The sequence below is a fragment of the Mirounga angustirostris genome, unplaced genomic scaffold (genome assembly GCF_029215605.1).
Source record: "Mirounga angustirostris isolate CCGP_5_RB_7025 unplaced genomic scaffold, mMirAng1.0.hap1 SCAF_2, whole genome shotgun sequence".
NCBI classification, from domain to species: Eukaryota; Metazoa; Chordata; class Mammalia; order Carnivora; family Phocidae; genus Mirounga; species Mirounga angustirostris.
The window spans coordinates 66576540-66604175 of record NW_026991710.1 but is presented as its reverse complement, the minus strand read 5'-3'; the positions used below and the strand labels follow the sequence as shown (position 1 = coordinate 66604175).

General features: G+C 37.9%; 2 protein-coding genes across 6 annotated transcripts; one reads left to right on the top strand and one right to left on the bottom strand.

The window, feature by feature from the left end:
• Positions 1-1917: 1917 nt before the first annotated feature.
• Positions 1918-24037, top strand: ABRAXAS1 (abraxas 1, BRCA1 A complex subunit). Of its 2 annotated transcripts, XM_045880850.3 has the most exons (9): positions 1918-2079; positions 4114-4204; positions 8453-8489; positions 11972-12038; positions 13758-13951; positions 14706-14825; positions 16208-16292; positions 18555-18669; positions 19085-24037. In XM_045880850.3, exons 1-9 carry the CDS (start codon positions 1993-1995, stop codon positions 19516-19518), a joined length of 1230 nt encoding a protein of 409 aa, XP_045736806.1. In that variant the 5' UTR covers positions 1918-1992; the 3' UTR covers positions 19519-24037. The 2 variants fall into 2 exon arrangements, with proteins under 2 accessions (XP_045736806.1, XP_054364814.1); XM_054508839.2 differs by lacking the exon at positions 4114-4204 and having other exon boundaries at positions 1968-2079.
• On the bottom strand, positions 23054-27555 carry MRPS18C (mitochondrial ribosomal protein S18C). 4 transcript variants are annotated; one of them, XM_045880851.3, is made up of 6 exons: positions 27324-27555; positions 26260-26312; positions 24862-24945; positions 23841-23898; positions 23260-23319; positions 23054-23176 (listed from the first exon to the last, which is right to left on the bottom strand). In XM_045880851.3, the coding sequence occupies exons 1-6, from the start codon at positions 27421-27423 to the stop codon at positions 23100-23102; spliced, it is 432 nt and encodes a 143-aa protein (XP_045736807.1). In that variant the 5' UTR covers positions 27424-27555; the 3' UTR covers positions 23054-23099. The 4 variants fall into 4 exon arrangements, with proteins under 4 accessions (XP_045736807.1, XP_064440793.1, XP_054364815.1 ...); XM_064584723.1 differs by having other exon boundaries at positions 23260-23332; positions 27324-27551; XM_054508840.2 differs by lacking the exon at positions 23841-23898 and having other exon boundaries at positions 27324-27550.
• Positions 27556-27636: the final 81 nt, after the last annotated feature.

The following is a 27636-nucleotide window of genomic DNA, read 5'->3' as shown; positions in this document are numbered from 1 at the left end:
TTCTATCACTTTGGAGACTCCAAGAGTTTAGGAACGCTGTCCCTGGAGGCAGGGACAAAGACCAAATATATTATTTATTATACCATTGCCATCCTGATGTACGTGAAGTAGTATCTCACTTTGGTTTTGATTTGCATTTCCCTAATGATTAGTGATGTTATCTTTTTGTGTGCTTATTGGCCACCTGTGTATCTTATTCAGAGAAATGTCCATTCAAGTTCTTTGCTCCTTTTTTAATTGTGTTGTTTTACTGTCATCGAGTTGTAGGTCTTTATATATATTCAGGAAATTAATCTCTTATCAGATACATGGTTTACAAATATTTCTCCCATTCTATAGGTTGCCTTTCACTCTCTTGATAATGTCCTTTGACAGACAAAGGTTTTAATTTGATGAAGTACAATTTGCATATTTTTTCCTTTGGTGTCTGTGCGTTTGGTGTCATCCAAGACATCATTGCTAAATCCAATGTCCTGAAGCTTTCCCCCTATGTTTTCTTCTAAGAATTTCATAGTTTCAGGTCTTATGTTGACATCTTTGATCCATTTTCAGCTAATTGTTGTCTGTGGTGTAGGGTAAGAGTCTAACTTTATTCTTTTGCATTTGCTGAAAAGACTGTCCTTTCCCTAATGAATGGTCTTGGCAAACTTGTTGAAAATTGACTTTATATTGAGGGTTTATTTCTGGTCTCTTGGAATAGTGTTACATTTTATTTTTTAATCCTTCAGATCATTACCATTCATAAAACAGAAATTATGTGAAAAATCTTTTTTTTTTTTAAATATTTTATTTATTTATTTGTCAGAGAGAGGGAACACAAGCAGGGGGAGCAGGCAGAGGGAGAAGCAGGCTCCCCGCTGAGCAAGGAGCCGGATGCGGGGCTCGATCCCAAGACCCTGGGATCACGACCTGAGCTGAAGGCAGACACTTAACCGACTGAGCCACCCAGGCATCCCGTGAAAAATCTTTTCATATCAATAGTGATTTTGCTCAAATGAAGGCAAGAAACTTAATCTTAGGTAATAAACACGTAATTCTACACATCTGTCTTCAAGGTGTTAGCCAAACATGGCTACCATACAACAAAACCCAGAAATGTGCAATACTAACTCAGTTCAGGAGTCTGGTATTTTGCTGACTTTTAATCATTTAAGAAACATAGCTTTATCACAGACCTGTACCCCTGAAACAAATAAAACATCATATGTTAACAAAAAAATTAATAAAAAAAGGAACATAGCTTTACATATTTGTGTGTGGAATATTGTCAAGCCCTGGTCTTCGCACTCCCCTTACTATTTACATCAAATGACCCAACACAGCATGGCTTACAGATCATTAAACTGTCAGAACAATGTTCACAATCAGTGTATCCATTAAGTTACCCTGAGTCCTTAATTTTCTAAAAGTTAGCAAACCTTCAAAGAAACCCAAGCCATCCCACCCCCACGGGACGGACCATCACTGGAGTGTTCTAGAAGAGAGAGTCTCTGAAAGGGGTACTAGTATTCTAGAAGTTTCAATGAGTTAAAGGCTTTGAAACCATAAACACGGCATTTCCATTGTGCTATTACAATGACATAAGCAATGCTTCTATTCTGTCAGCACTGTTCATTTTTTATAGTTTGCATATATGCCTCGGATCGCTCAGCAGCAGCTGGCCACCCAAACTTGCTTTATGGTGCTCTGCAACGGTGTCAACACCGAGGACGAAGTCTGAAGCCGAAGTCACGGTGCGACCCCGACGGCGCCGCCAGGGAAGAACCCAAGGGGCCCCGGCCCGGCCCGCCACAGCCACCCAGCCGCACCCTCCCAGCCGGAGAACGCGCGCGCCTCCCTAGGCCCGCTCCCTCGGCGGAGTGCGCGGCATCTGGTGCGCCGGCGCAGGCCCCGCCTACTCGCTCGGCCCCGCCTTGCCGCCGCGACGCATAAGGACCCCGGCCTGGCGCGCCCCGTCTCCGCACCCTCTCGCGGCGCTTCGCTTGCGGAAGCATGGAGGGCGAGAGCACGTCCGCGGTGCTCTCCGGCTTTGTGCTCGGCGCGCTCGCTTTCCAGCACCTCAACACCGACTCGGACACGGTGAGCCGAGGGGCGAGGCGGGCTCCGGCGTCGCCTCGGAAGAGGCCCCGCGCGCCGGCGCCCCCCGCTGCCGTTTCCCCGGTCCCTGCCCACGAGCTCCCCGACGGCGCCCCACCGGCTCTCTGCCCTGGCGCTCTGCCTTCTCCCGCTCCTGGGCCGTCCTAAGTGTACCTCCCTCCCGCCAAGTCTTTTCCGAGGCTAGCCCTCCCTCTTCTAACCCGTATTTATTTCTTCGCCCGGACCGGAGTGTCCCACACGCCCCCGTTGCTCTCTTCCAGCAGTCTCCCTTTTTTTCTGGTTAAACTTGGTTGGGAAGGGATGGAAAGTTCACAGCGTTCTCCCACTACGCTAGGAAGGTGGCGGATTAACTTTCCTTTTTTCCTCACTACCGCCAGTAGTTTTCAAAGACAGCTGAATTTTTCGTGCACAGCACCCACTGTGCGTGTTTGTTGAAATGGTAGGCTAGTGAGGGAATTGTAGGGGATGCATCCAGTGCCTGTTTTCGGGGAAGGCTTAGTGGATGATAAAGTCTAATTTGGTATATCAGATATCTGACTTTTGTTTGCATTGGTATTGAATTTATGAAATTGTGCAGCCTTAGTTCCTTTTCTGATGAATTCAGTTATAATGGAAACATTTGTTTATCCTCAAATATTAATTATTATTTTATACTTCTGCCAGGTTCAAAATCTCTGGATGAAGTAGCTTTTTAAATACGGTACACGTTTTAAAAAACTTTTATGAAATCAGAAAACTTTGAGCCTGATAAGTAGTGTCTTAGATTTAAGTGCTTAGTATGCTAGTACAGTTTAGAGAATACCATACCGATCAAAACCTACTGATTTCTGCTAAATATTGTGCCCTTCATTTTATAACGTCTCTTTTCTCTTTTTTTGGCACAATCCTGATAAGGTTGGAATTGGTATCTTTCATGTGTCCAATTTTAAATAACCTTGTGGATTAACACCCAGCTAAGAGCAAATATATGGCGATTTAAAATGTGTGCGATGGTGGAAATCATTTTGGAATGCCTTAGTGTGAATATAAACAGAATGGGTCCTTAAGTCTGTGTAGCTTAAAATATTAGCCCTTGGGAAGTACCATAGTGTTAAATAGGCCCTTAGTTCTTATATCTTTTTCCTAACATCTTTAAAAGGTGGCTTTCTGGATAGCTGTACTTGCGTTGACCCTGCTTCCTTTCCCAGGGTTTGTCTACAACACTGGACTATAGAGTTCTGGATTGTTACCCCGACACTCCAGTAAAGACATCCAGTTATTGAAACATTCTATTTGTGGGGTTTATTTTTTTTAAATGGGGGGGCATTCTTAACTAATTATGAAGAAGATAAAATCTTTATTGTCTGTTAAGCATATTGGGTCTTTAAATGTGCCAAGTGAAACAATTGAAAAATCTGAAATTCAAAGATATTATTACTGTTGTGGCAAATGCTTGCATTTTAAAAACAAACAGGGCTCGTAGCTCGCCTTTTAGAAATCAGACCGAATTCCCAGATCTTTAGTCTTTTGTACAATTTTTAATCTAAAAACACTAATCATTGTGTCGTTTCATAGCTCAGAAGCATCCACTGGCTTCCAGAAGCACGTGCCATTAATCCAGAGTCCTTGACTAATTATTTGGGATGTTCCATTATCGGCGCTATTCCTATCTATCTATGATTTCATTACTCAGAAACGGGAGCCTTCTCTGTTCCAAGGCAAACTGCTCTGCTCCTCCTCCTTCAAACATTGTGTGCTCATTTCTGGCTTTAAGCCTTTTATGTTCCAGGTGTGGTAAAATCACAGTGGTATTTACAATCTCTTCCACTCATTTTATTATTTTATTTGTAGTCGCTCTTCTGTTCATGTTTCCCAACTACACTGGAAGTGCACCTGGTCTTTCTTTTGGGTACCTGGGGCTGTAGCACACACTCCCCGTATACATTGTGAAACACTTAGGAAATACTGGTTAGTTAAATGACTGAGTAGTTGATTCAATCACGGTATTCCATATACTGCTTATTTTTATCCTTATAGGAAGGTTTTCTTCTTGGGGAAGTGAAAGGTGAAGCCAAGAATAGTATTACTGATTCCCAAATGGATGATGTTGAAGTTATTTATACAATTGGTGAGTCACTTATTTCTGTGTCTCTTATATTTGGTGCTTTATGCTGAACAGGATCAGCATAAATTAGTTTTTAAATTGTTTTAAGAAACAGATAAAACATTTTAAAGCCAATTTTATTGCATTCATTTCTCAATTAAAATTATGGCCATGGCCTGCTAAAGCAAGATAGAGTGTGGGACATAGAATGCAGATAAGACTACTGGGGGAAAAGGATGGAATAGCTCCTGCTTATATTTAAGTGGCACAGAGATGGCCCAGCAAAAGGAGAAGGAACCAGCAAGTGAAGACCAAAAAAAGATAAAACAGTTCGGACAAAAACATGAAATGCTGCAGAAAAGTTGGAAGAGGAGAACTGAAAAAACTGTGATTAGATCACTGAAAACCCTAAGTAACTTGTGGAGTATAAGGCCAGCCTGCAGAGAGGTTGAGGAGTGGGTGGTGAAGCACCTGCAGCAGATGGCAGCTGTTCTTTCAGGAAGAAGGGAAAAGGGAGCTTTAAAATATATAGGGGGTTTTCTGATTACCTAATATACGGTTTTTTCTAAGCATATTTTGAAAAACAAAATTGGTGATGTGCTTTATAAAAAATGTGGCATGATGACATCAGACTGTGTCATGACCACTTTCCCATGTTAAACAAGCCTCTAAGTATCACTGTTTTTTTTTTTTTTTTTTTTAAAGATTTTATTTATTTATTTGACAGAGAGAGAGATAGCGAGAGAGGGAACACAAGCAGGGGGAGCGGGAGAGGGAAAAGCAGGCCTCCCGTGGAGCAGGGAGCCCGATGTGGGACTCGATCCCAGGACCCTGGGATCGTGACCTGAGCCGAAGGCAGATGCTTAATGACTGAGCCACAGGCACCCCTAAGTATCACTGTTTTAACTGCATTGTATTCTGTATGTGATTTCAACAGTCCTTTAAATAAATTATAATCAGTTGTTTCCAGTTTTTCATTTTCATAAATTATACCACAGTAAACATCCTTACACATTTTTCTACATTTATTATGCATAGATTTCTGGGGGTGGTATTATGGTGTCAAAGGGTTTGAGCATTTTTAAGATTCTTGATCTGTATTAGCAAATTGCTTTGCAGAAAGATTGTATCGGTTTATAGTCCTGTGTGTCACTTTTCGTTTGCCACTTTAAAAGGTTAAAACTGGAAGTATATATGTAAATTTACATCTGTATATAAATGTAGTATATGTGTGTAAAGTAAATATATAAAGTCAATTCAGTCTCATTAGAGTCTCTTCTGTGGCAACCCGTTTTACGAGTATTTTTTTACTCATTAACAATACACATGTATATAAATGTATATATATTTTTATTTACACAAATGGGATTATACTATACGTGGATAAATATTTCCAAGATAAATATCTCTACTGATACTGTTCTATTAGTGTAGAATAGTATCAGTGTGTATAGTTTGCCCTTCTTTCTAATGGATCTGTATTCTCGCTATATCTGTATACTGCAAATGAACGACTTCCTTTTTTTTGTTAATACAAAACAGTATAATGATAAACACTTTATGGTGCATATATCTCTGTGCCTTGAGTCTATTGGAAAGTCAGATTCCTTGTAGATCATTGCCTTTGGAAAAGTCATGCTATTTTAAGACTCCTCCACAATATGTAAAAGTGCCTGGGTCCCCATACTGTTGCCACTACTAGGTATTATCCAATTTTTTAATCTTTGCCAATTTGATAAATGAAAGTAATTTTAATTTGTATTTCTTAATTACAAATGAAGTTGTTTATTTCTTTGGGGGCAGCTTTCGTTTTTTTGAAAAGGACAGGCCTGTTGCATGCTTCAACTATATTTCTGCTGAACTATTTTGCTTTTTCTTACTGATTTGTAATACCATGTTACAACTTAAGGTAACTGGTCTTTTGTCCTGTGTTACACATGTTTATACAGTTTGTAATTTTACTTTGTTAATGATGTTTTTTTCTGCTCAGACACAAGCTTTATTTTTTTTTAAGATTTATTTATTTGAGCGGGGAGGGGCAGAGGGAGAGAAAATCTTAAGCAGGCTCCACGCTGACACTCAGCCTGGAACCCACCCAGGGCTTAAATTTCAGGACCCTGAGATCATGACTGAGCCAAAACCAAGAGTCAGATGCTTACCAACCGAGCCATCCAGGCGCCCCCAGATACAAGCTTTTTTTTTTTTTTTTTTTTTAAGATTTTATTTATTTATTTGAGACAGAGAGAATGAGACAGAGAGCACATGGGGGGGGGGGTCAGAGGGAGAAGCAGACTCCCTGCCGAGCAGGGAGCCCGATGCGGGACTCGATCCTGGGACTCCAGGATCATGACCTGAGCCGAAGGCAGTCGCTCAACCAACTGAGCCACCCAGGTGCCCCCAGATACAAGCTTTTTAAAAGCAAACCCTTGGGGGCATTTTTCCCCCTAATTGTAATTGGCATGCTGCCCAAAGTAATCAAACATATTTTAAGGAGTTAATTAAGCAATCATTTATTGAGCAACTCCATTGTGCTGGGAACAATGCTAAGCATCAGGGTATTAGGCAAGTGCTGTAGGATTCCACTTAAGTATTTGCCCAGATTATTTTAAAATGTTGGATCACTAGATGACTAACAAGTAAAATCCAGAATCACCAAATCACACTGCTTTGGTTAATGAGATTTTCATCATAACACATTTTCAAACACACACCAGCATGTTTGGCCAGTTACCAGTAACAGACTATTTCTGTTAAGCTTTGTTTTGTTTTTCAGACAGGGATTTATCTGAGGATAACACATTTGCTAGAAAAATGTCTAAAGAGAATAATCACTTTTCCTTTTCTAAATAGACTGAATTATTTTTATTAATATACACATAAAGTTATTGAAATGGTGATTTCATGTAGTTTTCTCTTTAAAGATGGCACTTGCAGGTACAAACATGCAGAGATGTCTCCAGCCTTCAGATATTTACTTGAAGAGATTGTTCAACAGCAGTTTGGGTTTTTTTGTTTGTTTTTTAAAGATTTTATTTATTTATTTGATAGAGCACAAGCAGGGGGAGCTGCAGGCAAAGGGAGAGGGAGAAGCAGGCTTCCTGCTGAGCAGAGAGCCCGATGTGGGGCTCAATCCCAGAACTCTGGGATCACGACCTGAGCCGAAGGCAGATGCTTAACCGACTAAGCCACTCAGGTGCCCCTCAACAGCAGTTTGATAATGGGTTTCCTCATCTAGCTGAAGAGTCACAAATTCTCTGTAACCAAACGGATGTCTTTGATTTAAGTGACTAAAAAAATTTCTAGTGATCTGGCTAGGATATGCGCAAAGAAGAGACACACAAATAGGACATGTCACGGGAACGATCTGAAATAGATGATTGCTGTTACAGTGATCCAGTAAATGCTATCTGGTAAAATTTGATTTTTGACACAAGGGACACTTAAAAGTGGAAAGCCTAGAAGAACTTGTTTTCGCTTTGTTGTTCTTAAAATAATCTCTGCACCCAATGTGGGGCTCAGATTCACAACCTTGAGGTCAAGAGTTGCATGCTCTGCCTACTGAGCCAGCCAGGCACCCCAGAACTTGTATTCTCTTGACAGGTTTCTGTGTTATCAGGTGTGAATGTTTCACTCCTACTCTTCCTTCAATAACTTTGAAAGATCTGAAAATTTGGAATGATAGAGGGAACACCATATTCATCTTGATGTTTCTTACAAGATTTATAATGGTGTCTTATGCAATAGAATTTCATCTCTTTCGCACAGAATTTAGATGTATTTTTGTTGACAAGAATAAAACTCACTTCTGAAAAGACACTGGGGTTTTTTTTTTTCCTTAGTCTGTAGTTAACATTGACAAATCCTTTATGAAGCAACTACTTGGAATAACAGAAGATAATCCATTTAGCAGCTGTTGTTGTCAACTGGGTAAAATTAGAGCATAACCTTTTTAGAACTCAATGAAAATATAGCAACTTTTAAATTTATCTCTTGTATTGCCGTTCATTATTAAACCTGTTTAGAGGGAATGTAGTGTTCTAGTTAAGACTGAGGCACTGGGTTTGAATTTTAGCCCCACCATTCTGTCTGTTACCTCATCTTTAAATGGAAGGAATGATATAACATCTGTGTCATAGGTTTGTTGTGAGAATTAAATGAGACAGTGTTAAAGTACTTCTTTGCTCAATATATGCTATTCATATATGAAGTCCTCAATATATGCTATTCAAATGATAATTAATGTAATCATAGCAAAAAATTCCTTTTTTCCAGACATCCAGAAATATATTCCATGCTATCAGCTTTTCAGGTAAGTAGTAAGAGCAAGTAAGTGATCCATTGTGAAAATTACTTTCTGCAAATGAAGTAATTTTTATTTATTTTTATTTTTATTTTTTATATATTTTTTAAAGATTTTTGTTTATTTATTGAGAGAGAGAGTGATAGAGAGAGCATGAGAGGGGGAAGCAGACTCCCTGCTGAGCAGGGAGCCTGATGCGGGACTCGATCCCGGGACTCCAGGATCATGACCTGAGCCGAAGGCAGTTGCTTAACCAACTGAGCCACCCAGGCGCCCTGAAGTAATTTTTAAAACAAAACATCTATCAGTTTATACGTGGTGGTACTGGTGAAAATGAAAAGACTTCTGAAAAAATACCTGAAAATTCACTTGTTCATTTCAACCCTAATAGTTCTTTCTCTGTATTTATATGCTTGCTTTAGCTGGTCTCCACTGACTCTCCCAGGTACCAGTTTACCTAGAGGATTGCTTTTCTCACAGAGTCACCTCATTGCATATTATAAGCTCAGTGACATGTTCTCATACATCAACAGCAGCCCTTTTTTCTACTCTTTTATTCAGCTTATTTCATTATTTGTTTTCTCACTTACTACATATTTAATGTAATCTTTTGTCTGTTAACTGGTTAGGTTCTTTATCCAGCCTGCTTCCTATTGCCTTCCTATGGTGAAAATTTGTGTTATTAGTCCTACAGATAGTAATAGTACTGCAGCCCTAATAGGCTCTGATATTTTTTAAAAACTTTTCTTTGAGGTATAATATATATAGAAAAGTACACGCATAAATGAATTTTCATAAACACCTGTAACCATAATATGGTGTAGTTTTAACTTTATGATTTATATAAACTGTACTTGAAAAATCAGCATTTCTATCTTAGATATACCGTATGTACACTAAGGTTGTATAAGAATTGCAGTAGAGCAAACAGTAAAGGTGAAAAAGTTCTGTGGTTGCAGGTGACAAAAATCAAGGCTTCATGTGGCCTTAAACTGCTGTACCAAAAAGAGATAGATCTTGAATAGTGCTTTACATACAATGGACATAGAAAAATACTTGTGGAATGAGGGATTCTTGGTGGAGAGTCTTAAAAAGTACTTCCTTAAGGGACTCTGGACCAGTAAAAGATTAGGAAGGAAGAGTGAAAAGAAAAAGTGATTCAAAATCTACTGGCAACTGTCTTAAATAATTATACCAACTTAATAGTCTTAGAATGGAGGAAGCCCATCTGGTCCAATGATGATCAGCCTTTTAGCCTCAGCCTTTTAGCTTTACAAGATGAAGGAGAGGGAAGCATAAGGAGAACCACCTGAAAAGGCTGGCATTCAGTAGTTTTCTACACACTTCATTTTCCCTTAGTAAAACAATAGGCCTAAAAAGTTCATGTTACAACCAATGCCACAGAACTGGTTAATGGTAGGGCACAAACTAGAAGAATGAGGATTTCGTCAGTTCTAATCCAACAGCATACCATGATGTCTCTTCCTTGTTTTAAATAATACAGGTAAACATGTTAAAGCCTTTTGATACCATATTTCTTGGAGTCCCAGTTGGATAAGCTTTAATGCCCAGTTTTATGTGCTAATACAGAGGGTGCCAAAATATGGCCCATTTTTATAGGGCCATCTATGAATAGTTAATATATTTTTTAAGCGTTGTTTAAAAAACAAAAAGAGGGATGCCTGGGTGGCTCAGATGGTTGAGCATCTGTCTTTGGCTCGGGTCATGATCCCAACATCCTGGGATTGAGCTCTTCATCGGGCTCCCTGCTCGGTGGAGAGCCTGCTTCTCCCTCTGCCTCCCTTTCCCCTGCTTGTGCTCTCTCGCTCTCTGTCAAATAAATAAATAAAATCTTTAAATAAAATAAAATAAATAAATAAAAAACAAAAAGAACAACAGAGGAACATGCAGCAGAGACTGTCCAGCAAAGCCTAAAATACTTACTCTGGCCCTTTACAGAAAAGTTTGCCAACCCTTTTTTAATAACATTGTTTCTCAAAGTTTTCCATTGAATAACACCGAATCACTTACCCAGAATCTGGAGGAAACATCTGGAAAACAATCCATTGAAGCCTAAAACTCACTTAAAAAATTACGCAGTTTAACATGAATTCTGCACAATATCTTTCTATATAAAAATGGCCCCACTTGCCAGGAACTTCACATAAAGTCAGTGTTTGCACGGAGTGTACACTGTTATCCTGTTGTTTCTTATATGCCCAGTGTATTTAGCCTTATGCCCCAGTTTGAGAAGTGGGAAGTGGGCCATGCTAGAGAAATACAGGAATAAACTTGTATTTAATTTTTTTTTTTTAGATTTTATTTATTTGAGAGAGACAGAGATAGTGAGATAGAGAGCACAAGTGGGGAGGAGAGGGAGAAGCAGGCTCCCCACAGAGCAGGGAGCCCGATGCAGGACTCGATCCCAGGACCCCGGGATCATGACCCGAGCTGAAGGCAGTTGCTTAACCGACTGAGCCACCCAGGCGCCCCGGAATAAACTTGTATTTAGAGTATTCATGTTAGAATAATAAACAGGTAAAGTGGAAGGATCTGTTTGATCAGTTGAAACCCCCTTTTGATAAGTGGAACACTCCATTTTGTCTATTTTCCCATTAAAATTTTTCGATGGAAAATTTTTAATGAAAGTCTTTGTAAGTTAAAAAAAAAAACATTGCTTATTAGGATATATTTTTTTTCAGTTTGACATAACTACGTTTTTTCAGTACAGAATAGAATTACCAGTAAAAGCCTATTATAGTGAGTATTATTTATAAAGGATTTTGCATAACAGGTATTTCACTATCATAGAAAAGAATATTGTTGATCTCAGTGAATGTTAAAAGGAGGAAAATATGCAATCCCTTTTATTGAAGAAGGAAGAAAGCCGGAAGTAAACACTTTAGAATCTTTTAGAATTATCTTTCAATTCTCCCTACATCTTTGACATTCCAACAGAACAAAGACCACTAAACTAAACTAACATCTAAACCCCCTTGTCCCCCCGCAAAAAAAAAAACCCAAAACCAACCAGCTCCTAAAGTGCTTCTCAACTTGATAGAAGTATATAGCTTTTGGAATTAGCAATGAATAAACTGTCTTTTTGTTGTGTTTCATTACTCACACATTCTTTTGTATGTATCAATATTTTTAAAAAAGTTTTAATAAGTGAATTGTGAACTGGCTATGTAGACTTTTAAAACTTCTTATATTTAATGGATAGTTTGTTTTGTTTTAGGCTTAAAAAAATGTGATGCCCAAACTTATTTCTTGAAATTTCTCCACTCCTTTTCCTTTCTCGTTGCTTATGGGCCTCATATTTCAACCACTTTAAGTCTGTTAATTTGAGAAATTTCTCTGTTTTTAGAATTTCATCTGACCAGCAAGTGGGTATATGGATTTTGGTTGGGTAAGGAGTAACTAAAATTAAAAGTGCTAGTAAAATCATATTTTTAGCCTATTTGTAATGCCTTTAATTTTGGTTTTTACAGCTTTTATAATTCTTCTGGTGAACTAAATGAGCAAGCACTGAAGAAAATATTATCAAGTGTCAAAAAGGTATTCCCTGACTTACCTTTTGTTTTTTGTTTGGTATTATATGTATTATTTTCAGCTCTGAAAAAACGTGTAATACTTTAACAGAACTTTCAAGCAGCACTTACTTGTCTTCAACAGTGTCCTATAAGCAGGTGAGGAAAGGCTTGTTCTTTCTGGAAATTCAAAGTTTTGCTCTGAGAACAAAACTAGTCATTAAAAGTATTAATCTTGGTCTCATCCTCAAATATTTTAATTAGCATTGATCTCTTTCTCTTCTACATTCCTACCATACCCCTTTCCAGTGCCATTTATTCTTTTTTTTTTTTTTTTTAAAGATTTTATTTATTTATTTGAGAGCGAGAGAATGAGAGAGAGCACATGAGAGGGGGAGGGTCAGAGGGAGAAGCAGACTCCCTGCTGAGCAGGGAGCCCGATGCGGGACTCGATCCAGGAACTCCAGGATCATGACCTGAGCCGAAGGCAGTCGCTTAACCAACTGAGCCACCCAGGCGCCCCCAAGTGCATTTATTCTAGGACCTAATTCATTACTGTTCTTTTACATAGCTGCAGTTACTAGCACTTTGCTATATAGAACCTCACTGGAACCCTCCACACATACGTGGTGTTTAGTTAAGACTTGTTGAGTGATCAAAATAGGGTTTTTTTTTCCAAATACATAATGGGGCGGGGGGGGGGGATACTTTCTTTTTAAAACATTTTGATCTTGAGTTGAGAATAAAAGTAGATTCAGTAAAAGGAGTTTCTTTTAAAAACCATCCTTTGATGAAAATGCTTTGGACTTCCCCCCACAATTATATTTGGATATTTAAAATGTACCTGTAAAAACGTTTTAGTTTTAAAAAGAAGAGAACTCATTTTAATTTCCTCTAGTGCAGATATAAAACTTAGTTGCTAAAGTTGTCACACAGAGATCTCTAAGCAAAGTGGTTGTTTTTCTCTTATAATTATTAAGTTCCCTGTGAATGAGATTTATTTTTCCAGTTTAAAAACATTTAGTAATAACTAACAAATTTGTTCAGCAGATGTTACAGTTTATAAAACCATTTAATATGATCTTACTCAATTTTGAAACCAACTCTGTGGGGTAGGTGATATCATTCCCATATAAATTTCAGTTAAAAGTTGTTGGGTTCAGTTTACTTATTTAGCAAACCAAGTACCCAAACAGGAAGTTAACTTGTTTTCCTTGACATTTTCTTCATTTAAATTTTGACTAAAGACTAAAAATAGCAAAAACCATAAAGAAACTAGAGGAAGTTAGGAATTTTTTTCTCTATATTGACTAAAATAGTAGCCCTGTAACTGGATGGAAAGTAATTTGACTGTAAGTCAGTTTGCATACTTTAAAAGTAAAGTGTAGGGGCACCTGGGTGGCTCAGTAGGTTGGGTGAGCCTTTGGCTGGGGTCATGATCCTAGGGTCCTGGGATCGAGCTCCACCCCGTCGGGCTCCCAGATTGGCGGGGAGTCTGCCTCTCCGTCTGCACCTCCCCTGGCTCGTGCTTGCTTGCTTTCTCGCTCTCTCTCAAACAAAATCTTTAAAAAAATAAATAAAAAAAAAAGTAAAGTGTATACTTAAGTTTGTGCTTTGTTTATAAATTTAAGAAAGCCATTTTTAAGGCTGTCAACTTTATTGCTTAATTATGATAGTAAGACACATAGTAATTGTAACCATTAAGGTATATACCTGATTTTTTTTTTTTCTTTGTATTTTCTCTCAGACTGTGGTTGGTTGGTACAAATTCCGACGTCATTCAGACCAGATCATGACATTTAGAGAGAGACTGCTTCACAAAAACTTACAAAATCATCTTTCAAGTCGGGAACTTGTTTTTCTACTGTTAACACCAAGTATAATAACAGAAAGCTGCTCTACTCATCGGCTGGAGCATGCCTTATATAAACCTCAGAAGGGGTAAATGTTGGCCAGTCACTGGCAATTTAAGTTAATAGGAAAATATACCCAATGTTTGCATTGTACTTTTTGCCTCTTACCAAGTATTTTCAAATATTGTTGCATTAGATTGTCACAATAACCCTCCGAAGTTGGTCTACCATGTTTCTTTATAGATGGGAAAATGAAGGTTAGATTAGGGAATTAGAAGCCTAGTATGGAACGATGACGAGTGTTTTTGACACCGAGGATTTGTTATTATTTACCATAAGGTGGAAAACTGGTTGCTAAAGGACATAATATGGAACTAAGCCTCAGTACTTGAGCAGCTTTTCTCTAACCTCTGCAAGGAAGAAAGGTCATTCTTGATGGCCCACCAAAATGAGTTAACGCCCCCCCTCCCAAGTTATAGAACATTCTGATGGAATATGAGGATTAAGTAAAAGAGTTCGAAATAAGACTAATTTTATTATTCATGGAAGACAGGCTAAATCTCAACAATACTGCCTATTTTTACATGTTAAAATAGCTATTAAAGTATTATTTTCACACAACTATCTTACACTGTGCACATTTCACCACTTTTGAAAGCCATTTGCCTCAAGTCAGTAAATTCTATCTCAGGTAAGTAGTATGGAATGGTTTTTTTTTTTGTTTTTTAATCTTGTAGGGGAAAGGTACTCTGTACATAATATATATAAGTATATATAGGTATATAATAGGTGGATGCTAATATTTCACTTTAAGTTTATACTTTAAAATTTCATTTCTTCAGACTTTTTCACAGGATACCATTAGTGGTGGCCAATCTGGGCATGTCCGAACAACTGGGTTATAAAACCGTGTCAGGTTCCTGTGAGTCCACTGGTTTTAGCCGAGCAGTAAAAACTCACAGGTGAGATTCTTCAACTGCTTTCCACTGAACTTACTCCTATTCGTTTGTTAAAATTAATTTTTTATTACATAGAATAAAAATGAAACTAATGACCACCTTACTCAAGTAAAACAGACTTTTTAATTTCTCCATATTTCCTTCTAGCACTTGTTCATTTATAATATACAAAAAAGGGGGGGTATTTTATATCCTGTATGTGTCCTCATATGTATTCTAAGAATAAGTAGCTAGTCTCAAAATAATTTTCTAAGGCAACAATTTAGATTATAAAGGCATGAGGGCGCCTGGGTGGCTCAGTCGTTAAGCGTCTGCCTTTGGCTCAGGTCATGATCCCAGCGTCCTGGGATCGAGCTCCGCATCGGGCTCCCTGCTTCGCGGGAAGCCTGCTTCTCCCTCTCCCACTCCCCCGTTTCTGTTCCCTCTCTCGCTGTGTTTCTGTCAAATAAATAAAATCTTAAAAAAAAAAAAAGATTATAAAGGCATGGAATTAGAGTGGATATTAAGTAATGACAAAAATATGAGGCTTTAGCCAAGACTCACTCATCCTGTAGGGTGCTGAGCTATAACTTTTTTGTGTTCATTAAGGGAATAGTTAATGTCAGAAATAACACTGGTACTATAGAGTGCTTACTCGAGTGGAAACTGAGAATAAGGGACTAGATTTTTATTTATTTTTGTGTCCCCACAAGGATTAACCATTTTATAGAAACTGAATACCATATTTCACTGATTCTGAGACGCAGTTTTACATCTCAAATTGGGATATTTTACAAACTATGCCTTAGCCCTTTTTTTTTTCCTTTTTGGTATGTAAAATAATGTTGCCTCTTTCAGTGATGACTTAAATTCAATAAAATATTTTTTAAATTGACTGGTCCCCATTGCCAAGAAAGAAACCTTTTCAACCCCTCTCTCCTTCAGTCTTTATTTTTACTTAACCTCTTTTGAGTCCTGGCCATAGTCCTTAAGAGGCTTCAAAGTCTGCTAATATGAAGATATATGAACTAAGTTTTCTTTTTTTTTTTTTTTTCTTTTCAAAGATTTTATTTATTTATTTGACAGAGAGAGAGAGGGAACACAAGCAGGGGGAGAGGGAGAAGCAGGCTTCCCGCAGAGCAAGGAGCCCGATGCGGGGCTCGATCCCAGGACCCCGGGATCATGACCTGAGCCGAAGGCAGACACTTAACCGACTGAGCCACCCAGGCGCCCCTGAACTAAGTTTTCTGATTGGTTTTGCTGTGAAACAAGTAGGTTGACAAAATATGGTCCCTACAAAACCAGTAAAAAGAATCTTTTGTTGTTCCTCAACTACAAATAAGTGTTTCATTATAGCATTAAAATGACTTCTATACATTTGCCTGACAAAATGGTAATTTTTCCAGCTCTGAATTTTTTACAGAAGATGGATCTTTAAAGGAGGTACATAAAATAAATGAAATGTATGCTTCTTTACAAGAGGAATTAAAGGTAAGTTAACATATCAAACACTTAAAAGACTACTTCTGGAGTTCATATCAAATTGATAACTGAAATCTTTTAGGGATAACTTGACATTTGATTAGGTTTATATTTTTGTAGTAGTTTAGGTTCGGTAAGACCTCAATCTCAGTGGCCTACAAAAGCAAAAGTTCAGTTTCATTCACATTATATCTTGGCTGCAGCTCTCCTCTTGTTCTAAGTGCCATCTTCATTCTAGGATCCAGACTGAAGGAGTAGCCCTTATGTGGGACATGCTCTTCTCATGACAAGGGAAAAAAGCAAGAAAGCTGGTAGACATTCACAACAGCTCTTAAAACTTCTCAGAGCCGGCATGTCACTTCCACTCACTTTCATTGGCCAGATTATATATCCCTATTTCATGGCGGTAGACAGGGATATATAATTCCTTTTACAGGATAAAAAGGGAAGCAGTATTTGAGAACAGAATAATCTACCACAGGACTGAATTCAGTCTCATTTAATCAGTTGAGTAGTAGACATCAAGATGGGACTAGCCATGTAAGAGATTAGGCCTGAGAAGGATAAAAGGGGGGAGGAGCAAGAGTGGGCAGAGAGACTTGTAATGCTGAGTCTGACACCTGAGAAGGGACAGGAAGGAGGACAGTTGGGTAGAGACAGTTTTAGACTGCAGGGCCGGAGTGGTTTCAGCCAGGCTGATGGGAGTCTCAGCAAAGTTTTCCTACTGGAATGGATTTGTACCAATACCCCACTGTGCTCAGTCAGTTAAGAGCAGCCTCTGGCTTCAGTAGTGGACCCAAAAGGATGGTAGTTGGGGCTGTTAGTCAACTATGCTTCCTCCAAATGGAGATGTGGGTAGTATATTCCATGGCCACCATACTCATCAACAAGGCACATTAAGAGAAGTAGGGTTAATACATTTTATACTACTAATATTGCTCACTGTTTTTTAATGTGAATGATAAAATGGGAATTTTAGAAACTAGAGAAACATCCAGAATCCCATCATTGTAGCATAACCATTTATACTTTGCCATATTTTCTAATTTTTTGTATATATGTATAAAGTATATACATACTTATACATAGTTGACAGTGATGGGGACTTACAAATTTGTGTCATTTTTATTTGCTGTCATTAAGCATTTTTCATTTCAAAAGCATTAAGCATTTTTGTTACATATTCTTTAGTTCTTTTTAATGGCAGTGTATTTCATATAGCAATATATTAGAACTCTTGTGTCAGAGTACTAACTCGGGCTAAAATAGGGGATGTAGAGGTATATTACAGGAACTGTAGGCAGAAAGCAGCTGAGCTTCAGGAAGGAATTGGAACCAGGAGCCGGAATGTCATCAAACTTACTTTTTCCCTTTGTGTCTGCACACTGCCTTCCTTCATAGTACCTACAGATCTGTTTGTTCATTCACTGGCTAACCAGAGAACAGCATTTAGATCTGTTCAGAAGATTGGGATTTGCCAGCTGGCTGTGTGGTATCTCTGCTTGGGTCAGTTAGGGTGGAAGTTGGTAAAGGGGTTACTGGTGAACTTTTATGGCATGGTGGACAAGATCATGAGAAATAGGCTGGGCAGATATCCTAAAATGTATCCATTTTAAAACTAAGCATGAAGAAGTAAAACTAACATTCTAAAACAAGATGTAACAATCTGTTACCCTATAATTGGAAATAAGTAACTTTTGATTTGATATTATACTAAGAAACATCATCTTATATAAATTTTTATTATTTACTTAAAATATATTCCCAAAATGAAATCACTGAGTCAAAGGGTATTTTAACTAGTACTTAAAACTGATGACAAGTAAGGCCAGTCTGCTTTTCAAAAGTTGTTACTTTCACACTAATTAAAAATCTGTAATAGCTTTTTCATAACAATAAAAGTTACTTTTCCTTATTGTCAGTTTCTTAATGTTAAATGTTTGCAGTAAGCAAGCATCTCTCAAAATACTACAGTATTTTTTGTTCCAAAGTGACTGAAATACCTTTTTTATTTCTGTGTATTATCAAGCAGGTATCACTGGTGTGATAAAGCTGTGTATAAATGGAAAGTTAATACGTCTGGAAAGCATTTTATAATCTATAAAACACCATATAAGTGCTTGTTGAGTTCCTTCAGAAAATAGCAAAATAAAGTGTTTATAAAGGCTAATAATACTTGATACTGTGTACCACAAAGGACTGTCTATCATTTGTGAACCTAGCTGTAGTATACAACTTGGATTTTGTCTGTGCCCTTATTTTATTTTGCAGAGTATATGCAAGAAAGTAGAACACAGTGAGCGAGCAGTAGAGAAACTACTAAAGGACGTAACCAGACTGAAACGGGAAATTAAAAAAAGAAAACAGGCACAAATTCAAGCAGCACGTAAGTAAAAAGTTCACATATCACTACCTTCTGTGCTTTAAAAAAAAATTCTGTGTGAATTATGCTTTAAAAAAAAAATTCTCACTGATGTGAATTATGGATGAGCTGGCTATACTAACTGATCACCTACCTTAGGGTTAAAAATAATTGTTTTATTAATACTATTAAATCCTACTAAACAAAGAACTTGGTATTACTGTAGCTATACTATATTGTTGATATTAAAAAATACAACTTAAACTTTTAGAATACAGTGGCATATAAATTAGTATTTGGGATTATGCACACCATTTTTCTGTTTAGAGGATCTGATATAACTGTTCAGTTAAAGTCTTTTTGACTTTACTAACAAATAGATTACAAAAGCTTTGTAGGACAAATACGGTATGTTGAACTATTGTTTTATTTTGTTTAGGAGAGAACATCGAAAAAGACCCTCAGGAGAACATTTTTCTTTGTCAAGCTTTACGGACCTTTTTTCCAGATCATGAATTTCTTCATTCATGTGTTATCTCCTTGAAAAATAGGCATATTTCTAAAAGTAGCTGTACTGCCAACCACCAACTCAATGTGATAGACAACCTGACTTTAATGGTAGAATACACTGACATTCCTGAAGCTAGTCCAGCTAGTGGTGCCCTGCAAATGATTAAACGTAAAGCTTTAGATACCAATGATGGATGGCAATTCAAGAAGTCACGGCCATTAGAGATACAAAACAAACCATCTAAAACAGATACTGATAGTAGTAATCAAGAAAAAGCATCCACAATGAGCAGCCCCGAAACAGATGAAGACATTGAAAAAATGAAGGGTTGTGGTGACTATCCACAGTCTCCTACATTTTGATCATTTTAGGCCAAAAGGACATTTTTAATTGGCTGAAGGGTAAAGCCATTTATATTGTTTTTACTATGTTCAGGTGTTTTGCAGTAATACATAAGTTCTATTACATTTATTTTTTAAAGCACTTTATTTTAAAACCATAACCTTTTTTTGTCCCCCTCCTTTGTTAAAGATTTTAAGTAATTCCTACACCCAACATGGAGCTTGAACCTACAACCCCAAGATCAAGAGTCGTATGTTCCACCAACTGAACCAGCGAGGCGCCCCCGTTTTTTGCTCCTTATACGAAACTGTTGAGGGAAAAGCTTAAATGATATTCTTTTAAACTTCTATAGCATTCTTTAGAATTGGAAAAGAAAGACTAACCTTATTTTCACAATAGAAAAAAATGTCTAAAGTTAATATGAAATGTATTTCATTTTTATCTAAGGCACCGTAATTCCTGCTCCTTAAGTTACAATAAATGGCTAGGTTGCCAGATAAAATGCTGGACAACATGCAGTATTAGGCATTGAAAACTTACTCATTGTTTAAATGAATAATTGAATTTGAATCGGAGTTCAAATTTAATCACATGTCCTATATTTCTATTTGCTAAATCTGGCAGTTCTAATTATGGCAAAACTGTAATGTGGCACAAATATCTCTCCCTAGTCTAGAGTCTTCTACACAGAATTGAGTGAATCCAGAATTTGAGAACAGAACAAGCCTGATAATGCAGCGTGTCTGAGATCAGCAGCTGGTCAAGTAGCTGAAAAGGCCAATTAAAGTGGGACTCAAAAATGTACATATGTGTATAGGTATACATATGTCTATCACCGAGATTTCATTTTAACATAAAGCAGAATTGTACATTCATTTGTCAATCTTTTGTTGTAGGATTAGGAACTTTTCTGAGTATGCTGGTGTTCCAGTATAAATCACATCCATTATTTAACCTTTACAATTCCCAGTTTTAGTTTCTTTAAAGTGAAGAATTTAAAGAAACTTGAAAAGCAACCTGAGTACAAAATGCTTTTTTTTTTTTCATTTCACAGCACCCTCCTACTTCCAACCTTCTTCAGCTGTCCTAACCACACCTAACTTGACAACTATTTTCTTAAAACTATTTTTTTATTTCAAAAGCATTTACTTCATTTTCATTGCAGCAATAACTTTAATGCTCATACTTCATCAATACAATGACAGACAAAACTAACACAGGTCTGGGAACAAAATAGCTGCCTCTTGGCAATGCAAAACTCAACAGGTTTGAAGAGTATGGGCTTCAGTATGATTTTAAGGATGTAAAGCTCCGGTTTAATCCAGTGAATTGGTTAAGTGGAAGTTGGCTAAGAGAGCTTTTACTGTGTTTTTTGTATTTGTCTTTTCCATAATTTTGAGAATTTTCCACAAAGCCTATACATCATATAGCCTTTATGTTTTACTCACTGGATGAAATGCTGAACACACACTTTGACCATTGCTTTTCCATCTGCTACTTCCTAAGTGACAGAACAAATTCATAGCTACTATCAAAACTATCTTTTATCTATTTTAACATGCATTAGTTACCATGGGGTGCTAATGAAGCCCATATAACAGCAGGGATGTTCTGTACAAATAATGAGTTTCTGTTGGGATCGTTTAACTGGTTACCTAAGAAGCACTGCTGTGTAACAACACCAGGCAGAGGGAGGGGTAATAGGTTGGCAGTCTGAAGCCTAACTTAAAAATAACCACAAACAGGGGCGCCTGGGTGGCTCAGTCAGTTAAGTGTCTGCCTTCGGCCCAGGTCATGATCCCAGGGTCCTGGGATGGAGCCCTGTGTTTGGCTCCATGCTTTGCGGGAAGTCTGCTTCTCCTGCCCTCCACTCCGCCCCCCTCCCCCACCACCTTTTCTCTCTCACATGCTCTTCCTGAAATAAATAAAATCTTAAAATAACCACAAACATCACTAGAGCATATAGAACATCACAGAGAACATAGATAAGGACTAAATGCAACCAACAAATGAACTGCTGGAGGAGGTTATTGAGAACACAAGACTGCTGGTTGACCTGGCAGCCGGACTGAAGCAAAGGTTCCACTTCCGTCCTTGGAATGTACATTTTGCCTACTGTTCCCACAGTGTGAGCTGTTCCAAAGACATAGCCTTGAGAAAGTAAGATGTTGACACCATATGGATTGTATGTGTGACTGAACCCAGTTAAGGCCTCAGTATAAACTTTTAAGACTAGCAGGCAGGTGCAGAGATGTACTTGTCTTGCGGCCACCCAAGACAAACTTCCTAAGTAAGTTCCCTTGCTTATTACTAAGCCTGCCACCTACAAATAGGGAGTTGCCTGCCTCTTCAGTCTCTCCCTGCCCTCCATGTACCAGTTTATGAACCAACTGCTAGACAAGGTACTGCAGAAGCAATAAGTAACCAACATACGCGACTATCTTCTGAAGACAATAGCTTAAGATTTTTCAAAGACTGCTTACAAGAAACAGGCTTTCATCCAAAGTTAAATTTGCTGAAACACTATAAAGAGGTAATGTATTTGGCTTATACTTGTGCACAATGATCCATCTTCTTTGAAGAAAGAAATGCTAAATTTTCCATCAGAGAACCTTGCTGAGGTCCGTACTGGCTTAACTTCCATAAATAAGTTTGATGACCCAAGTTTCAGGGCATTAAATGAAGGAAAAGGGTCCTCATAGATCATTTTTCCCCAATTATTCTCATCTTTGGCAATTAGTTTGTATCACTGGAGTAAGATAGTTCTAGACCATTTGCCAATGGATCATTTTTAAAGTATGCTACCAGTTTTAAGATAGACTAGCCCAGGAGTAAATCTGAGGTCCTGCAACTGCATCACTATCCATCCCCATGTAACATCTCTACAAAGGGAAGATCCTAGCCAGGCATATTTCTATTTACTAGTTAGAAAATCTGAGCAATTTTAAATCCACACCCTGCCACATGGAATTTGTGTATAATACAAGCATTCCACCTTCATGCACCCATATCCCTAAAATCCCATTTACAAGACAGAATCTGGGCCTAAAGTAAAATTCCAATAGAAGTCATCCTTTCCATATATTTTTTAAAAGACTTTATTTATTTGACACAGATCACAAGCAGGGGGGTGGGGGGGCTGGGTTGCAGAGGGAGAGGGAGAAGCAGGCTCCTGGACGAGCAGGGAGCCTGATGTGGGGCTCCATCCCAGGGTCCTAGGATCATGACCTGAGCCGAAGACAGACACTTAACCGACTAAGCCACCCAGGCGCCCCCATCCTTTCTGTATTTTAAATCCCCATGAGTTTTATGAGCTAACTAGGGACCATCCTACAGTACCAGTTTTTTAAAATTTGTATGTATATAAAATAATGAGTATTAACATTTTAAATAACTCATGTTCTTTAAAAGTGAAGAGGAAGCTTTACTTTTTCCTTGTAAGATTTCAATTATTAAGAACTAACTTAAAACTTCAGTTTGAAAGGATTGAGCCGATTTTCTACCCAAAGGTTATTAAATCTTGTAATTTGAGTCAATATTAGAATCAAACAACCATTTATTGTAAAATATGTTTATTGATGGATGTTAAGACTCCTATAATTTATTCCCGATACTTGATGTTACAAACTTTAGGGTCTTTGAGATATGCAGGATCCTTGTATGTAACTGGCATAAACCCTGTAAAAGATAATGAAAGTGCTTCACAAAAGATAATGAGCAAACTTTTGATTGGTCCAATTCAGTTTTTCAGGTGCTCTTACCCATTATTTGAGCTCTCTTAATTGCTTTTGTGATTTCTTTCTGTTTCTTCCCACAAAGACCTATAAAAAAATGCTTTCATATTCATAAAAAATGTCAACACTCAAAATGCATAGCAACTATCTTAAGGAAAGGTTGGAAAACCTATAAATAGCCAGGCAGTAAATATCTTAGGCTTTGCGGGCCATACAGTCACTGCTGTAATTACTCTGATGTAGCTCACAAAGCAGCCACAGGCATTATGTAAATAAGCTACTTACAAAAACAGGTGGCAGATCTAACTTGGCCTATAGGCAAATAGGCCCTGGTTTAAATAAGTAGTCTAGGAACGATTACAGTATACTCCAAAACATCAACACAATTTTCTAAAGCCCTAGTTTTTTACATGTTGTCTGCCTATGGTTAACTCTGAGCATAAGAAGACGTGTAAAATAATAATCCTTTTGGGCTACGAAGAGGCTTTCTCAAAAGTACCTCTAGTATCTGGTCTACTAGTGATTTATAGCACAACTTGAAAATTTGACATTTTTCTTAAATAGATTTGTATAATTTTTGTAAGTTGCTATAATAGAAAACAAAATACCTGTTATGTGCCTTCCATAAATGCATCCAGTAAATGGAGAAATAAACTGGGACAAAAGCTGTTTTGAGTTATATTTGGAGAAGAAAAAAATTTATATCAATACATTTGTTCAACCTTGATTATGTAAATTTAAAAAATTATATATCACTGTCCAGTTATGTAAAGGTTTATAAATAAATTTCAAACTTCATAAAATACTGAACTATGCTCATTCTATTAATAGGTCATTTTTTTAAGTGAAAAAACTGATTACTAAGTTAACATCCAGTATGATGAAACAGATTAATGTACACATTTTTTTCAGTGCTAAAGCTGTTTTCTTGAACTTTTCCACAGATACTTCCTAAAATACTATTGCTTGTAATAAGGCACTAAGCATTTCATCTGTCACGATAGGCTATCGCACTATATCAGACTACAGTGAGGTCTTCCAAGAGGTACAGGTCCATCAGGCCACTTGCCATAATTTATGTTTTATTAAATTCTTTAGTACTTTTCAGGTACCAGGCATTGTTCCTGGCACTACACATAATCCTTCTGATAAGATGCATCTTTAAACTTCTTGGTTTTCACCTAAGGCAGCTACTATCACTTTTTGCTGCTGTCTGTATACTTCACTACAGCACCATTCTCTCCCCCAGATTTTCCACTTTTAATCTGCTCAGCCCTACAACAGATAAAATTACATTTAAAGCAGTGATATCGGTAGTGTTATTAGTACAGAGACCAAATTCACCAGAGGAGATTTTTCCAAACTATTCAACTCTACCAACTAAGAATCACTGCATAGTGAGCTATTAGTGACCTCCAGGGCAGACAAGAAAACACCTGAAATAATAGCAGATGAAGGAGAGCTAAAGGGCTCTCATTAGAATAAAACAGATGACTTATACATAGAAAACCAGATTTGAAATTACGAAGTTACTAAAACAGGTGCCTCTACACAAAGCCTGTTAGTTATGACTAACAAAGCAGCAAATCCTAAAATCAAATATCACAGTGAAGTAAAACCTTATCTCACCTGTACATTCTTATAATCTACACGTTTTCCACACAAGATACATTTTTTAAGAGGCTCCTTATAAGGATTTTCCATTGGAATGGGCTAAAATAAAGGAAAGAAAAAAGATAATACAGTTTAATGTGTTAAATTTAAAAAAATTAAATCTTAAGGTTACCACATTTAAATCTATCCAAAGGATTAGTTGTACCTTTCTTACTATGAAAAAAAAAATACAACAGCTTGGCTTATATAAGAAAAATCAGTGTTTCTGAAAAGGAGTCACCATTTTAAAGATTTCAGTGTGTTCATACATATTTTGTACAAATACTCTGGTTTGGCTAAGGAGGAATTAAATCATGGAGGAGGATTCTGGGATAAAATACAATCCTTGGAGAAAACAAAGGTTTATGGGAGGATAACTTTTATGGTCCCAGATTGCTTTACACATTTATGTCAGCCTTTTTGTTTTCTCTGTCTTCATTACTGCCTCTAATGCTTCTGCCACATGCCTCCCTTCTATAATCAGTATACTCAAGTCTCCAATCAAGAGATTCTTAATCTAGAAATGGCTTTGAAGTCCATAATCCACTGTAGTTGTATGCAAAATTTCAAATGAAAGAGACTGTGAGCTTTATTCTGAGAGCCCGTACTTCATTTAGAGCCTCAGGGGAATTGATGACCTAGAAAAGAGCTCTAGTAATTTCTTTTACTCCCTTGAACTATGGTGTGCATTAGATGACAAGAAGGATGCTCAAGGGACTAGAGGACTTCTGTGTTTTCCAACTCAAACTTGCTTAATCCAATTTACATGCAGTTCACTTATAATGACTATGTTCCTTCTTTACACTGCGCTAAGTGCTTTGTATGGTTTGATTAGTGTCAAATCATCTTTGCAGGTAGCAAGAAAACTTACACTGGCTAAGCCCAATGCTAGTACTTGAAACCCATAAAAATACACCTACAGGCTAATAGAAACTATTTAATGTCCCGGTATAAAACTTCAATTTTGATCCTTCATTTACTAAAACACCCACTCCCCACCCCCAGTAATGAATAGGACAAAGAATTGAATCTGAAATGGGGAAGAGAACCAAGGTACAGGTAGACTTTGTAATCCCTCTGTTGGATATTCTGTAATTACTGCACCCACCAAAACTATCTTTTTTAATTTCCAAAGCACATATCCTTAAATTTAAGATCTAAGAAGAAAAATACAGTGTTACACAAGCAATGCTTCTTGTTAGGACTCTAGGAATTCTTACTTCAAAGCTCACTTAAGTGACAATTCACCAATGAACTGTAATTTTCAAACTCAAACTGATTATCATCTTAATCGTTTTGTCGTATTCAAATAGCTAAAATATAAGAATTTGGTCATATTTGCAAATGCCTTAAAAAGAAGGAAAAAAGTCTTACCAGGTCCTCATTGCCGGCTACCTGTTTATATTGTGAACAACTTCTCCACAGCACTGCAATTAAATAAACAGCAACAAACCAATTCTTTTTATCAGCTCAGCAACTAAAGAAAGATTTTTGTCTTTATGGAAGCAAGATGAATCAAAGGATAGAACATAAAAGAAAGGTTTTATATTCACATACAACAACTGGATAAAAACCTTTAGATGTGAGGCAGAATAAGATTTAAGATGAATGTGCTTTCCAAGGCTTTGGGGAAAGGGCATGTATTTCTCCACCCCTACAAACCTCTCACCTGCTCTGTTCATGAATTTTATTTTCCCCTCCATGGTTAGAGACAGATTTTAAGGCAAACACTTAAGGGGAAAGCAATAGAAAGGCACTGTTATACCAAAGGGAAAATGTAACAGACCTCCTAAAGAGTAGTTATTGACAGAGAAGATAAAATGCAGAAATGAAAGACTCAGGAGCCCATGTCACAATTGCGCCCTGATCTGGGACCTTAGACAACTCCTGTAATGCACTACCGGGTGACTCTGGAAATGTCCCTTCCTTACCAACTCTACCTGGAGCTCTCAAGCAAGTTAAGTCCCTGCCTCTTTTTGAGAATCACGCGATCACTCTCTTTGTGTGTTTAAAAGGAAAATAGAAAGTGTACTAGATAACATTCACGCCCCCTTCTGCTTTATCACCCCCCTCCCTTCTGCTTTACAATACTAGTCATGGGGGCGCCTGGGTGGCTCAGTTGATTAATCGTCTGCTTTCGGCTCAGGTCATGATCTCAGGGTCCTGGGATCCAGCCCCACAACCCGCTCCCTGCTCAGTGGGGAGTCTGCTTCTCCCTCTCCCTCTGCCCGCCCCCCGCTCATGCTCTATCTCAAATAAATAAATAAAATCTTTTTAAAAATAAAATACTAGTCATTGGTCATTACAGATTCCCATCTCTCTTGGAGAAGCTCTTAGTCGCCTAAAAACCGGCGTCGTTGAGCTAATAATGACAACTCCACCAACCTAGTTAGCGCTACGGCAATGGCTGCAAAGAGTATAGGATATGGAAACTGTACCCGCGTGAGTCCCAGGATCTGTGAGGCAGAGAGCAGCCTTGACGAAATGCGTTAACTTTTTCCTCCCTAGACCACCGCAAACAGCAACCAAAGCCGCCATGGCTCCTCGCTCCTCCTCTTCCTTTCCTCTTTCCAAATCGTCCTGACAAGTCCCCGCCGGTGCTCTTCCCCTGTTGGCCCGAGTACTCGGTTCAAAGGTTCCGCGGGCGAACAAGAGAAGGGCCGGTAAGGTTTTCAATGCGCCTGCGCAGCATCTTTGCGTTCTAACCCTCACGGATGCAAGCCTGGGACACCTATGATTGGACAAGGAAAA

Excerpts from the sequence above, each read along its gene's own strand:
- ABRAXAS1 (XM_045880850.3), top strand. The coding sequence starts at position 1,993 with ATGGAGGGCGAGAGCACGTCCGCGGTGCTCTCCGGCTTTGTGCTCGGC. Across the intron at positions 4,205-8,452 it reads TGAAGTTATTTATACAATTG|ACATCCAGAAATATATTCCA; the intron begins GTGAGTCACTTA and ends CCTTTTTTCCAG. Across the intron at positions 13,952-14,705 it reads TTATATAAACCTCAGAAGGG|ACTTTTTCACAGGATACCAT; the intron begins GTAAATGTTGGC and ends TCATTTCTTCAG.
- MRPS18C (XM_045880851.3), bottom strand. The coding sequence starts at position 27,423 with ATGGCGGCTTTGGTTGCTGTTTGCGGTGGTCTAGGGAGGAAAAAGTTA. Across the intron at positions 24,946-26,259 it reads TAGCCGGCAATGAGGACCTG|CCCATTCCAATGGAAAATCC; the intron begins GTAAGACTTTTT and ends CCTTTATTTTAG. Across the intron at positions 23,320-23,840 it reads TTATGGAAGGCACATAACAG|GTCTTTGTGGGAAGAAACAG; the intron begins GTATTTTGTTTT and ends ATTTTTTTATAG.